This window comes from Argopecten irradians, chromosome 4 (assembly GCF_041381155.1).
Source record: "Argopecten irradians isolate NY chromosome 4, Ai_NY, whole genome shotgun sequence".
Classification (NCBI taxonomy): domain Eukaryota; kingdom Metazoa; phylum Mollusca; class Bivalvia; order Pectinida; family Pectinidae; genus Argopecten; species Argopecten irradians.
In genome coordinates, this window is record NC_091137.1 from 28,080,289 (window position 1) to 28,096,789 (window position 16,501).

The window sequence follows — 16,501 nt, forward strand, 5'->3', positions numbered from 1 at the left end:
CTAACTGTTACATCTACCACTGGAGACAATGAACTGTGACTAACTGTTACATCTACCACTGGAGACAATGAACTGTGACTAACTGTTACATCTACCACTGGAGACAATGAACTGTGACTAACTGTTACATCTACCACTGGAGACAATGAACTGTGACTAACTGTTACATCTACCACTGGAGACAATGAACTGTGACTAACTGTTACATCTACCACTGGAGACAATGAACTGTGACTAACTGTTACATCTACCACTGGAGACAATGAACTGTGACTAACTGTTACATCTACCACTGGAGACAATGAACTGTGACTAAACTGTTACATCTACCACTGGAGACAATGAACTGTGACTAACTGTTACATCTACCACTGGAGACAATGAACTGTGACTAACTGTTACATCTACCACTGGAGACAATGAACTGTGACTAACTGTTACATCTACCACTGGAGACAATGAACTGTGACTAACTGTTACATCTACCACTGGAGACAATGAACTGTGACTAACTGTTACATCTACCACTGGAGACAATGAACCTTGACTAACTGTTACATCTACCACTGGAGACAATGAACTGTGACTAACTGTTACATCTACCACTGGAGACAATGAACTGTGACTAACTGTTACATCTACCACTGGAGACAATGAACTGTGACTAACTGTTACATCTACCACTGGAGACAATGAACTGTGACTAACTGTTACATCTACCACTGGAGACAATGAACTGTGACTAACTGTTACATCTACCACTGGAGACAATGAACTGTGACTAACTGTTACATCTACCACTGGAGACAATGAACTGTGACTAACTGTTACATCTACCACTGGAGACAATGAACTGTGACTAACTGTTACATCTACCACTGGAGACAATGAACTGTGACTAACTGTTACATCTACCACTGGAGACAATGAACTGTGACTAACTGTTACATCTACCACTAGAGACAATGAACTGTGACTAACTGTTACATCTGCCACTGGAGACAATGAACTGTGACTAACTGTTACATCTACCACTGGAGACAATGAACTCTGACTAACTGTTACATCTACCACTGGAGACAATGAACTGTGACTAACTGTTACATCTACCACTGGAGACAATGAACTGTGACTAACTGTTACATCTACCACTGGAGACAATGAACTGTGACTAATTTACACTGAACTATAACGTTACATCTACCACTGGAGACAATGAACTGTGACTAACTGTTACATCTACCACTGGAGACAATGAACTGTGACTAACTGTTACATCTACCACTGGAGACAATGAACTGTGACTAACTGTTACATCTACCACTGGAGACAATGAACTGTGACTAACTGTTACATCTACCACTGGAGACAATGAACTGTGACTAACTGTTACATCTACCACTGGAGACAATGAACTGTGACTAACTGTTACATCTACCACTGGAGACAATGAACTGTGACTAACTGTTACATCTACCACTGGAGACAATGAACTGTGACTAACTGTTACATCTACCACTGGAGACAATGAACTGTGACTAACTGTTACATCTACCACTGGAGACAATGAACTGTGACTAACTGTTACATCTACCACTGGAGACAATGAACTGTGACTAACTGTTACATCTACCACTGGAGACAATGAACTGTGACTAACTGTTACATCTACCACTGGAGACAATGAACTGTGACTAACTGTTACATCTACCACTGAAGACAATGAACTGTGACTAACTGTTACATCTACCACTGGAGACAATGAACTGTGACTAACTGTTACATCTACCACTGGAGACAATGAACTGTGACTAACTGTTACATCTACCACTGGAGACAATGAACTGTGACTAACTGTTACATCTACCACTGGAGACAATGAACTGTGACTAACTGTTACATCTACCACTGGAGACAATGAACTGTGACTAACTGTTACATCTACCACTGGAGACAATGAACTGTGACTAACTGTTACATCTACCACTGGAGACAATGAACTGTGACTAACTACACTGTTACATCTACCACTGGAGACAATGAACTGTGACTAACTGTTACATCTACCACTGGAGACAATGAACTGTGACTAACTGTTACATCTACCACTGGAGACAATGAACTGTGACTAACTGTTACATCTACCACTGGAGACAATGAACTGTGACTAACTGTTACATCTACAACTTGACTGAACTGTGACAATGTTACATCTACCACTGGAGACAATGAACTGTGACTAACTGTTACATCTACCACTGGAGACAATGAACCTTGACTAACTGTTACATCTACCACTGGAGACAATGAACTGTGACTAACTGTTACATCTACCACTGGAGACAATGAACTGTGACTAACTGTTACATCTACCACTGGAGACAATGAACTGTGACTAACTGTTACATCTACCACTGGAGACAATGAACTGTGACTAACTGTTACATCTACCACTGGAGACAATGAACTGTGACTAACTGTTACATCTACCACTGGAGACAATGAACTGTGACTAACTGTTACATCTACCAGAAGACAATGAACTGTGACTAACTGTTACATCTACCACTGGAGACAATGAACTGTGACTAACTGTTACATCTACCACTGGAGACAATGAACTGTGACTAACTGTTACATCTACCACTGGAGACAATGAACTGTGACTAACTGTTACATCTACCACTGGAGACAATGAAACTGTGACTAACTGTTACATCTACCACTGGAGACAATGAACTGTGACTAACTGTTACATCTACCACTGAAGACAATAAACTCTGACTAACTGTTACATCTACCACTGGAGACAATGAACTCTGACTAACTGTTACATCTACCACTGGAGACAATGAACTGTGACTAACTGTTACATCTACCACTGGAGACAATGAACTGTGACTAACTGTTACATCTACCACTGGAGACAATGAACTGTGACTAACTGTTACATCTACCACTGGAGACAATGAACTGTGACTAACTGTTACATCTACCACTGGAGACAATGAACTGTGACTAACTGTTACATCTACCACTGGAGACAATGAACTGTGACTAACTGTTACATCTACCACTGGAGACAATGAACTGTGACTAACTGTTACATCTACCACTGGAGACAATGAACTGTGACTAACTGTTACATCTACCACTGGAGACAATGAACTGTGACTAACTGTTACATCTACCACTGGAGACAATGAACTGTGACTAACTGTTACATCTACCACTGGAGACAATGAACTGTGACTAACTGTTACATCTACCACTGGAGACAATGAACTGTGACTAACTGTTACATCTACCACTGGAGACAATGAACTGTGACTAACTGTTACATCTACCACTGAAGACAATGAACTGTGATAAACTGTTACATCTACCACTGGAGACAATGAACTGTGACTAACTGTTACATCTACCACTGAAGACAATGAACTGTGACTAACTGTTACATCTACCACTGGAGACAATGAACTGTGACTAACTGTTACATCTACCACTGGAGACAATGAACTGTGACTAACTGTTACATCTACCACTGGAGACAATGAACTGTGACTAACTGTTACATCTACCACTGGAGACAATGAACTGTGACTAACTGTTACATCTACCACTGGAGACAATGAACTGTGACTAACTGTTACATCTACCACTGGAGACAATGAACTGTGACTAACTGTTACATCTACCACTGGAGACAATGAACTGTGACTAACTGTTACATCTACCACTGGAGACAATGAACCTTGACTAACTGTTACATCTACCACTGGAGACAATGAACTGTGACTAACTGTTACATCTACCACTGGAGACAATGAATGAACTGTTACTACACTGACAAACTGTTACATCTATACCACTGGAGACAATGAACTGTGACTAACTGTTACATCTACCACTGGAGACAATGAACTGTGACTAACTGTTACATCTACCACTGGAGACAATGAACGTGACTAACTGTTACATCTACCACTGGAGACAATGAACTGTGACTAACTGTTACATCTACCACTGGAGACAATGAACTGTGACTAACTGTTACATCTACCACTGGAGACAATGAACTGTGACTAACTGTTACATCTACCACTGGAGACAATGAACTCTGACTAACTGTTACATCTACCACTGGAGACAATGAACTGTGACTAACTGTTACATCTACCACTGGAGACAATGAACTGTGACTAACTGTTACATCTACCACTGGAGACAATGAACTGTGACTAACTGTTACATCTACCACTGGAGACAATGAACTGTGACTAACTGTTACATCTACCACTGAAGACAATGAACTGTGACTAACTGTTACATCTACCACTGAAGACAATGAACTGTGACTAACTGTTACATCTACCACTGGAGACAATGAACTGTGACTAACATTGAGCCAATTTCAAAATCTCATTATTTTATTCAGATGTACATTCATACAGGAATATCTCCATTTTGTTCAACACAGTGCATCAGCTTCGTACAATTAGTTTTTACAACATGTACATATTCTTAAAGCTACATCCCATTGGGACACCTATACTAATTATTTCATAGTGCATCACTGGTTGCTATGGAAACAGTCACATTCATGTAAAACATTTTATTTAGGTGTATAAGGGAGCTTTTCCTATAAATAGGCAAAAGGAAAAAGGAGTGTATTTTTTTAACTGTTGGCATTGGAATCACACCAATATGTAGAAATATGTAACAGTTTTAAAAGGTACAGTGCATTCAGACTGGCCCCAGGATGACTACATAGTAATGATTGGTTTATAGGTACTGATAGAAACATGCATGGTTGGCCAAGCAACCGCTTCAATCATGTATCACTCTCTTAGACCATGCATCTAATCTGTCAGAAAAAGTTACATAATAATATGGGGTAGGGTTTAAATACTTACCTCCAATGATACGGTAATGAGCTACACCAATATGTATAAATATGTATCTATCAGAGAAAGTTGCATATGGGGTAGGTTTTAGATACTTACCTCCGATGATACGGTCATCTGATTGTTCAGAAATTGGCAAACGAAAATTTTTCGTTGATCTTTCTTCCTGGTGTTCAACTTCTTTGTGTTTTCTTGCTGACGGTCTCTGTGTGTTTCCCTCTTGTACTTTGATATGCGAGTCATTATCAGGAGTTGGAACTTTCCGAGAATTATTGGCAACGGCTAAAGTGACCCCTTGGTCCTGTCCTCTCCCTTTACTGTCCTGGTGCCCTTCAGAATAGATATGACCTGACTTGTTATCGTCTGTGCGATGACTTAGGCGGTCGTCATCAGTATGATGACTGAAATGGTCATCATTCGCCCACGCGTTTCTATGCTGATGAGCCTCCTTTTCATGTGTGTCTTCACCCAGCCAATCACTTCCCTTGTTCCCAGCCTCCTTCTCAGAATTACCAAAATGATGTTCTGCAACGATGCCACTGTCCGGTCGACTAGTTGTCACCTGTGAATGGTTCGAACTTATTGTCAAAGCGCTTCCTTGGCGACTTGTGTCTTTCTGAGAGTCATTTTCACCCCACGCATTACTGCGACGTTGAGGAAACGCATCCTGTCCGGGCGCAAGATAAACAGCCTGTTGAGGAGCAGGAGGTACCTCTACCTCCGGGATACTGTCAATTTGGGAGCGACTTTGGGTCCTAAGATCTGTAATACTGCTGTTTGTTGAACGGGTCTCCAGCAGATAGGACTCGCCTCCAACGCCATGTCGGACCCCAAAGTCTTCAGCCCCTGGCTCTGGGGATACCCGATTCTGTGAGGACATGGATCACATCAAATCTGGAAAAAGAACATACAAATTACTCTACATCTTATTTTCAATTTATAGCGAAGTCAGAGGTCCGCCAGTAAAATCAGCCTTATAACAAAAACCGTCCGCAGAAATCTCCTGCTTCACTAATGTCAGGCATCAAGAAATTTTAACGCAAATATATTCAGGCGTGTCAAGTACTGTGTTAAACTAAAATCCATTTGGAATAACTACATAAATGTCATCATATCATCTACCTGTCCAATTATTCATTTTCGTTTAGATCTTTTACTGCGATCTTACGACTAACTGTTTTCTGAGAGCAATTGTCATTTACATAAAGCCTTGCATGAAAACCAAAAATATCTGGGCCAATCGCGAAAGTCACGCAGCAAGAAACCTCAGAGTCATTTTATAGACTTACAATGCTGGTCTGTTCTCCGTGAATTTCTCAATAATATTCATTGATTCATTTCATGACTGAACATTTTTCTCTCGTCTCAAAAATCTTATCCCCGATTAACAGCCGCCAATTATACATTATAAAAATGGTCTGTAATATTACTGCCAAGTTTTAATTACTGCAGAAACACTGTATCGTTTGGTAACGTTTGGATTTTTATTATCTATTTGGTAAACTTCTTTTCATTGGCAATCGATATGATAATTTCTGTGATGTCATGTCTGCAAAGACATTCTCAATGCATGCGATTTGGAAATCAATGCAACAGATTTGTTCATGATTTTGGGATTTTGTATTGCCTATTACCCGTGGTTGATCGTTTGGGCTGAGATATAAACATGAAATATCACTTTCGACCATTATTTGTAAACAGTAAAATTTATTTATGTTCTCCTTTTACTATGAATTTATTCTAAATTAACTATGGGGAAAAAACGGTTCATATTCTTGTTTGACCTTCAATTATGTGTAATTGTATATTTGGTATGACGCACATGACAGCGTTACATGTACATGACACCCTAATCAACAGGTGTAACTGTCACATATATTTATGTAATATTTATCCCATATATATATCGACATTGACTGCAAATAACCGATTATATTTTATAATGCTTCATGTGCTAAAGTGACTTGTTACTAACAACGTAAGTAGTTGTATTAAAAAGGCGCGAAAGTTCTCGGTAGAAAACCACAAGTCATGATTAGCGCCTCTATCGCCACTTACTTTAATATAGACAGCGTCGAGTCCTAGGCTGCAGCACGTGACCCGGGGATTAAAATTAATCTGCATCCCCATGTGTAAATTGATACTTTAACAACACTGTCGCGAGACTGATGTCATCACACGTGCTTTGGTAATTGTCCCTGACAACGGCGTGAGAACCACGCGCGTGTTGTCAAGTTACTGTCGACACCATATAGCGCCATCCATTGTAGTCTGCGAACTTTGAAGTAGATTTTAATGTCAGAATTGGAATTCTTCCATCGAGAGTTTATCCACTGTCACATAGACATACTAGGAGAACAATCGATACTGCTACTCCCAAAAGCTTTAGGTCGTATCAGATTTTGTAATTGGAGAATTCCACAAGGATCCTTCACACCGATATATGATATAGACATAAATTATTACAACGTCACAGTGGCCAGCTCCGGGTGTTAGTTGACACATCAAACGATTGCTTTAGCACTAGCCCATCTATAATACACACGCAGGGTTTGTCGAGGCTCCCATAAAACTACACAGTTCCCAAAAAAAGGTAGATACCCTTGGACTGTTCTCGTGGAATGGTCAATGGATTAAAATTCTTCCGGAAATCTTCGAGAATGATCACATACAAACGAGCTGAGCTGTTGTAATGAGGAAGTCGTTACAACATGTAACATGTAAATATGTATGCAGTATAATGTGTCTAGAAGTCGTGTGTAGAATCTCGTATCATTACACCTCTCTTGGTAATTGGTGTTGAGATATTATACAAAATGTGACACAGACTCTTCCCAATCCCAAGATTCTCTTTCTAAAGACGAAATTTTAATCACATCAAGCACGGTCAACATACATATATACAGTTTTATTCATGTACAACATGGATATTTTAGTGGTGGTATAGATATACTAAGTATTGAACTTCGATGGGAAAACATCCTCGTCGCCTAACCGAAATTATTTAAGCACTCCGGAACAAAATGATCTCCCGCCATAACCTGGTGATCAAGATGTACACAACATCATATAATTACTGACGTACTTACCGAAATGTGTTATTGATGATATAATAAACTTTATTTTGATAAAATCTTATACATCCCTTAAAAGATATTTGGAGGTTCATTTTGGCGTTGACATCAGACTTTAAAAAAAATGATAACTTCCTTTTGCTTGAGTGCTAATGTACTTATTATGTGTAGCAGAACCAAAGTTGTTTTATTTTATATTTAACATTAATATATATTTCCAATTTACGTATTAAAAAAGTAAAGCGTTTTAACATAGTCTTGACGTACACATATGGAGAATTGAAAACCATAACTATATTGACAATGATATCTTCACTGAGTGCCTATAATTACATATTGCAACAAACATGTACAATGTCTGATATTGAAAAGGTATAAACCTTTGATCCTATATACAATGTACATCTCTGAATCTTATATAAACCCATCCTACATAATCCAGGGGTTCCGATCACTCACGATCTCTACTAGTCCGCTAAACCTGCCTATATTATTAGGCTTTTTTAATTTTTTTTTTATTTTTGCCTAATATATAGTCTATATATTAGGCAAAAAAAAAAATAAATAAATAAAAAAAGCCTTATAATATAGGCAGGTTTAGCGAACTACTTGTCTCAGGGCAGCATCACTAATATTGCCAATCTTGGATTATACATACATATACATAAATAATGATAAATAAAACACTTCATCACCAATCGTATCTGCTGCTTTCACAAATTAGGGAATCTAATGGTGAAATATATTTATGGGAAAACCTTTTGGTTTTGGAGACGGTAGTTTTCTTGTTTTTGCCTAATGCAACTCACAGAAAAAACCGCAATCAACTTGTATCTAAGATTGTGATTGGTTGAGATGTTTTCCGTTGAGCTACCTCCAATTTACTTTGAGAAAGTCCAGGGGTGTAGAGATCTAGTCCGCTAACCTGCCTATTTATAAGGCTTTTTTTATTTATTTATTTTTTTTTTTTTTGCCTAATATATAGACTATATATTAGGCAAAAATAAAAAATAAATGAAAAAGCCTAATAATATAGGCAGGTTTAGCGGACTATGAGACAAGGAGATCATGATGAATGAATGCATATCTAGTGATGATTCATATCCATCGATTCTTTTTTCACAGTGGTAAAGATGAGGAACAAATGGAAGACGACATCAGGAGACAATATTAATTTTCGAGAGGAACTTAACGACGACCTTGACCGGAAGTGGCGGATATGACAATAATGAATTGTCGTCCTGCCTACCGCCAAAGGAATAACGATAAGTGGAAACGAGCAAGGGTACCTCAATTACTCTTATTCAGCTAGATTTTATTGTAGAAAAGCCATTACTGGTTCTGGACAGGAAGTGATACAAATTGCATGTCGGTTCAACTCTTCGACGTTAACAGTAAATTTGGTGGTAAGGTTATAAGGGTACGTTCGAGTGAACAGCTCCATGGGAGATCAACTGATAATACAACACACAATCTAAATATCATTCTGATATAACTCGGAGAGAAAGTTTTACCACAGTAATGAAACTGCATAAGCCCCAAACTCAACATCTATAACATGTTAAAGGAGCGGGTATACGGTCAATATAACGGTCAATATCACTCAGCTGACGGAGCATAGACCCGAGTTCGATTCCTGGTCTGGGCACTCGATAGGATTGTGTATTTTCCCTGTTCTTCTACAAACATATAACAAAAGTTTATAACTGTAGAATTATTTATAACTGTAGAATTAAGAATTAATAGCATCAAAAGACAACATATCGATATCCACGGAAGCACCATAGAAGACAACAGTCACAGCAGGAAAAGCTTTCATTTATCGACAGCACAAGTGAAAACAATTAACATCTTTATAGAGAGTAAAACTTTATGTATAACAGCCACACAGAGCAAAACATTAACAATACCAAAGGGAAGCTATATTTTGTTATTGTGACCAACCTTTCTACTAAGTCATGTGCACGTGGATACTTGACAAAAGAAATATTGTGCCTGTATTGAGTGTATTAATGAAAAGCGAAATCCTAACCTGGATGTTGGTTGACAAAACGAGAAAAAACCGAACTAGGGTTGTTTGTTAACGAAAAGGGAATCCCTGAACTATGTTGTGAGTTAACGAAACGAAATCGGAACACGGGATGTCAGAAGGGAGGTAGGGATGATGAGTTCCAAATCTATTGGAGGGGGAGTACATTTTGCAGCAAATATGGATGGTTTTGCGGTTATGTTGATGCCCAGTCCTGCCAAACATTTCCAATCCAACTTCGTTTTATATTTCAAACGTAGATTTGACATTTATGGAACACGCAGGCACTGTTTTAACTCTAATGCAGAAACAGCAAACAGAGACAAAACGGCTCCAAGAAGCGGACAACTATTACAGTGATGTTGTCTTGTCGTTGTGAATATGCTTCCAATAATGTTGCTTACCTTTGTCCAAACATCTAAGCAATAAAAGTATATTCAAAACAACAAGATAACATCACTGTAATTTCCTATAACTACTCTCTGAATTAAGTTTACGATCGTACCGGAATTTACCAATCTTACCTATCATTGGTTGGTTGTGTAAAGTACGTGTTTTGGGAGATAGCAGTACGGCGATCGATTTGTGACTCTTTGTAATAATGGAACTCTACCAATTGTATAGTGCTATCTCACTGAAGCATACTGCCAAAGACACGGAACAACCATCCGGCCATACTACATTAGAAACCGACAAATCAGTCGTCTCACTTCCTTTAGCGTTAAGCAGAAGCAAAACCTTCCACCTTTATTGACTACATAATGTCTCTTGGTCAGTGGAGACTTCATCGCATATGGCGAGCGCCCAACTCAAGGACAAAAGACGTGGTGTCAACCGAGACGACGCTAACATGGAAGAGTTCATGGGGAGGGGAGGGGGCAGAAATCACCTGATCCCAAAGTTAGTCGTCTTTTACCATATTATGCAATGGTTATGATCAATAATTTATGTGATAAAAAGTGGGGATATATGTGGATTAATAATCGTGACAAGGTTGTTAACTGCTAACAAGATCATTCAACAGTACACACATCCACGTTTATATATTTCTAGCGGTAATCTTATTAATAGTTTTTGCGTCATACATTTCACGTTAAAATTTCATAGCGCTAATAATTCGAAGTTTTCTGTTGATTCGTATTTCGTATGTACGAATTCAACACTGCGCCATCATGTTCAAATTCGATTATTTGCACAAAAATTTGATTATGCCAACTTGAATGATAGAAGGAATTCGATACGATGCTAGCTAGTATTATAGAGATATTATTGTTTTCGAAAGAACAACATATATTGTTGAGTAAATTCTAGACCGTTAAATTACGGCAAGGTATCTTGTAATGGAAAGTCCAAAGGGTTTTACATTTAGTAATAAGAAAAGGTTGGTTGGGATTGGTAATGTGGTATACAGAAGCTTAGAATCAAAGTTGGGATGAATACGAGAACTTGAATATATATAATTGATGAAGAGTACACATTGCGTTTGATATGGCCGATTATGCATGTAAAGCACAAGATACTGCATAAATGATCTCAATTAGTGCAATAATGTGAACACTTTATACGGTGAGTTCTCCAATCGATTCATTTTGTAAAATGAATGACATGGGATATTGCATCGACGATCATGTATTAAGATAATTGCATTGATGACCAGTCTCCTAAATGTCTGGCCAGCCTAGGATAATGACAACATCAACTGTCCCGTGATCGTGACGATACCGTTTTCCTAAATGGTTGACTTTATTGAAATACATATTGATATCGCGGGCGCGGGCTGTTATATATAAATATCGGCAGTTTGGCAGGCTTCCCACTGAACGCCCCAAGTGATGGTAGTACGGTTCGTTTTAGAACGTCATTCTGTAAATTATTCTTACCGCGGGATTGTGCGTATGTGATACAGAAACTGAACTGACCGACATTGCAGCAATTATAACCTGTCGTCTGGACCAGATGAACACTACCTGACAGGATGATATCCAAGGGAAATGCCTTCCGAATGGTAGCTGCAGAGGATGACGGGGGTAAGTAAATGTGGACATCTTACAACAGGAATACACAATAGCCGACCATAGCATTTTATATCTCCATCGCAGCTGCTGAAGCAAGGGGCCCCTTAGGGGTAATTCTGACATGCAGAATGTGAATGTAATGTTGTGCGGGACAAATGCAGATATTTTAAAACTCTATATCCTTTCTGTGGACCTACTTTAATTTATTTTTGGATATTCTAATTACCCTGGCAACGCGTGTGTATGACGATGTACATGAGTAATAATTATGTAGATCGAAGGTCAGTAGCACAATGTGGTTTGCTCATACGTAACTATTTCTCAAGACGTAATGTTTCACCAACAAATCATGTATGTAAACAGAAGGCGTGGTGAGGGGTAAGGTTGGGACTGCAGGTTATTCACTGTTTGATATAAAGTAAAAAAAGCAATACATTGTTGAAAAAAACCATCAGGTTTCGTTCATAGGGGAAATCTGGCGATTTTTTGCATGTCTATAGGCTCTTCTTATGGATTTGAATAAAAGTTTTCAGGCGTAGGGCATGTTGAGTAGTATTAGCATCTTTTGGAAGGTTTTTGGTACATATATATGTTCCTGCTGAAGTTGTAGTTTCAAGGTACAGCTAGAATTCCATGATTCAATAACATGGTACTAACAAGGGACTACAGATGTATAGATCTCCCTTCAGCCCATGCCAGTTCAGTTTATATAGAAACACATCTGGCGTGTTATAAATCAATATTACAATTCATGCATGTTGTTTATAATCAAAGCCAGTGTGTTAAGGTCAGTATGTAATTTGTTTACGTTATGTTTCCTCATGGCTTTATCACTCTGTACATGTTAGAACTGTTCCCTGTTAAATAGGTGCATTATACTATATAAATACGCTAGCTGTAGTTGAACACTAATGTAAATTCTGACATTTATAATTACTCCAGTCATGAAGACCTCTATACATCCTTCAGTAGTTTTACATTAGAAACCTTCAAAACACCCTTTTATCCAAAATTTTTCACAGGTTTTAAAAGACACAATATTGGATATTCTGACCAGAATTATTTGCTTATGATCTGCCACTGATGCTACACCTCATTTGGTCTATGGAGGATGGTAAAAGTGTTTATGACAATCTGCTACTAGCACTTCAACACTGAACCATTACAATCTACTACTAGCCCTCCAGCTCTTGGCAATGGTAATTTACCACTTGCCCTCCAACTTTTGGCAATGACAATGTTATGCTTGCCCTTCAACTCTGAATCATTGCAATCTAATATTAGCCCTCTTACTCTTGGCAATGGCAATCTAACACTTGCCTTCCAACTCTTGGCAAGAGTTATGTACCACTTGGTCTCCAACTCTTGGCAATGGCAATGCACCACTTGCCCTTCAACTCTTGGCAATTACAATATATTACTTCCCCTCAAACTCTTGGCAATGACAATCTAACACTTGCCCTCCAACTCTTGGCAATAGAAATGCACCACTAGTCCTTCAAATCTGGACCATGCTACCACTAGCCTACCATCTCTTGGCAATGACATTCCACTAACCATACACCACTTGGTCAAGGAGGTTTAATGGTATCAGTCATTTAAGGTATCGGACATTCTAACATGAGGTCTTAGCTACATTGTGATGAGTGGTTAATGTGTTTGACCACTCACCTTCCACCTTGCTCTTGATCATGAAGAATGGTTAAGATGTCTGACATTCTGTCACTGGTTTCCCACCTCTTCTACTTTGTGGTAGAGTGGTCCCCATCTCTAACTATTTACATTTCCTGGACTAGGAAGGCTAACATTCAAGGTCGTAATGGTTTGTCAAATACACATTTTTTTATCAACTTCCTCTCAATAACCAAGAGGCCTAGAGAACTGACTACTGGGTTTGGACAAGGGAATGTTGATCTTAATCCTTAATCAAGTTTAGAAGGTCCTATGTTTAAAGTTTGTCCTTGTGGTTTTTTCTCTCATTTCTTCAGGTCCATGCAGAAAAAATGTTTGCTATTACCTTAATGATACTTTTATTGTTGTCAGAGGAATTGTAAGTCTTGTGATTATTTTTTTTTCAATAACAAAATTTACTAATGTCAAAATGGGGAGAATAAATATTATACAAATCAATTAAAATTTTCTGAACAACAGAACACTTAGGGCTTATTCATTGCGCTGTATACATTATTGATATAGCTTACAGCTGTATAGTGATATGGGGATTTATAGCAGACTTGGAGACTACTGTAGATGAATTGTCAACAAGTCTGTGAAAGCATTGCCATGGTAACAGATGAGTGTTCCTATAGAGATCTGATAGGTATTGTGAGAGATGATCCTTATCACATGATGCAGCTCCCATTAATAAGACACTCTCTATGCCAAATTAATTTTTGAACAAGACACTAAAATCAACGTGTGCAGACCAGATGTTGTTTTAAACTCATCTTGTTCAATACAGTTTGGTTTGTATAGCAAGATACTGTGTATTCTGTATAACCTGTACAAACCAGACACTGTGTTTTCTGTAAACCTGTGTAAACCAGATACTGTGTATTCTGTAACCTGTGTAAACCAGATACTGTGTTTTCTGTAAACCTGTGTAAACCAGATACTGTGTATTCTGTAACCTGTGTAAACCAGATACTGTGTATTCTGTAACCTGTAAAAACCATACACTGTATTCTGTAACCTGTATAAACCAGACACTGTGTTGTCTGTAAACCTGTTTAAACAAGACATTGTGTAGTCTGTACACCTGTATTAACCAGACACTGTGTAGTCTGTACACCTGTATCAACCAGACACTGTGTTGTCTGTTAACCTGTATAAACCAGACTCTGTGTCATCTGTAAACCCATACAAACCAGACATTGTGTGGTTAAAAAATCTATATAAACCAAACACTGTAGCATTAAACCTTTACATAATCCAGACACTGTGTAGTCTGTAAACCTGTATATACCAGACATTGTGTAGTCTGTAAAGCTGTATATACCAGACAATGTGTAGTCTGTAAACCTGTATATACCAGACATTTTGTAGTCTGTAAACCTGTATATACCAGGCACTGTGTAGTCTGTAAACCTGTATAAACCAGACACTGTGTAATATGTACACCTGTGTAAACAAGACATTGTGTAGTCTGTAAACTTGTAAAATCAAGACACTGTGCAGGCTGTTCACCTGTATTTCTGTGTAAAACAGACACTGTGTTGTCTGTAAACCTGTATAATCCAGACACTGTGTAGTATGTAAACCTGTATAAAACAGACACTATATATATGTAGCCTGTACACCTGTGTAAACGAGGAATTGTGTTGTCTGTAAACTTGTACAAACCAGACACTTTGTAGTCATTACACCTGTATGAACCAAACACTGTGTGATATGTATACCCTTATAAACCAGACACTGCGTAGACTGAACACCTGTGTTAACCCAACACTGTGTAGTTTGTACACCTGTGTAAACCAGACATTGTTTAGTCTGTACACCTGTATAAACCAGAAATGTGTGGTGTCTGTAAACCTGTATTAACTCGACATTGTGTAGTCTGTTCAACTGTTTAAACAAGACATTATGTGGTTTATAAACCTGTATAAACCAGACACTGTGTAGTCTGTACACCTGTATAACCAGACATTGGTTAGTCTGTACACGTGTATAAACCAGACATTGTGTGGTGTCTGTAAACCTGTATTAACCAGACATTGTGTAGTCTGTTCACCTGTATAAATAAGACATTGTGTGATTTATAAACCTGTATAAACCAGACACTGTTTAATCATATAACACTGTCTGTATTGAATGTAAACCTGTAGATATCATAAACTGTGCATTATGAAAATCTGTGAATCTGCTTGAATCTTTCATCTTGTTGTTTTTGTTGTCTGCATATGACTATAAATCAGACAGACTGATAAAGACCCATTGTTGACCAGCCGTTGATACCTATAAACCTAGAAACACCCTAAATTTAGTATTTAGAAGGAAATAATGACCACAACAGGACAACCTGACAAGGATATTAGTTTGGGTGTCGGATACATAATCAATACTGTTGTGATAATAACCTGATACCTCTGTGAAAGTATGGTATTACACATTGGAGCTGACCCCTGCATGCCTCCACTATTCACTCAATAATATCAAGGTATTGGATACCTATCTTACATTGTATTTGGTTTCCATGGAAACAAACATATATTTATATGTACATATTGACTACTTGTTACAGAACAGTTTATTCTCCTAACACTATTCCCTCGGGCCACATTAGTCTAAATGGTATTTTAGATACTCACACATTGAACTGTGCTAGATCATTAATACTGTGGTAGTTATGACAGAAAATAGCTATGCAGTCTCGCCTGTTATTTCTAAGGGACATAGCACTGTTGGTAAGTAACTAAGGTATTGTCAGCGTTTGTTAAGTAGCCCCTCTGTATTCCTCCATGTGTGTATCTATGGCAC

General features: G+C 38.2%; 2 protein-coding genes across 3 annotated transcripts in view; one reads left to right on the forward strand and one right to left on the reverse strand.

The window, feature by feature from the left end:
- Positions 1-16,501, reverse strand: part of LOC138321168 (band 7 protein AGAP004871-like) — a 70,694-nt gene that overhangs the window by 39,514 nt on the left and 14,679 nt on the right. Inside the window, exon 2 of the mRNA XM_069264641.1 lies at positions 5,007-5,801. Coding sequence (XP_069120742.1) covers positions 5,007-5,787 — 781 coding nt within the window. The 5' untranslated portion in view covers positions 5,788-5,801. The remainder of the gene's footprint in view (positions 1-5,006; positions 5,802-16,501) is intronic.
- LOC138321169 (mechanosensory protein 2-like) overlaps positions 11,633-16,501 on the forward strand; it is a 90,975-nt gene continuing 86,106 nt past the window's right edge. The window contains exon 1 of one of the 2 annotated variants that reach the window (XM_069264650.1): positions 11,633-12,037. In XM_069264650.1, coding sequence (XP_069120751.1) covers positions 11,986-12,037 — 52 coding nt within the window. In that variant the 5' untranslated portion in view covers positions 11,633-11,985. Of the gene's footprint in view, positions 12,038-16,355; positions 16,429-16,501 lie in introns of those variants that run through there. The other variant, XM_069264649.1, reaches the window with a different exon arrangement.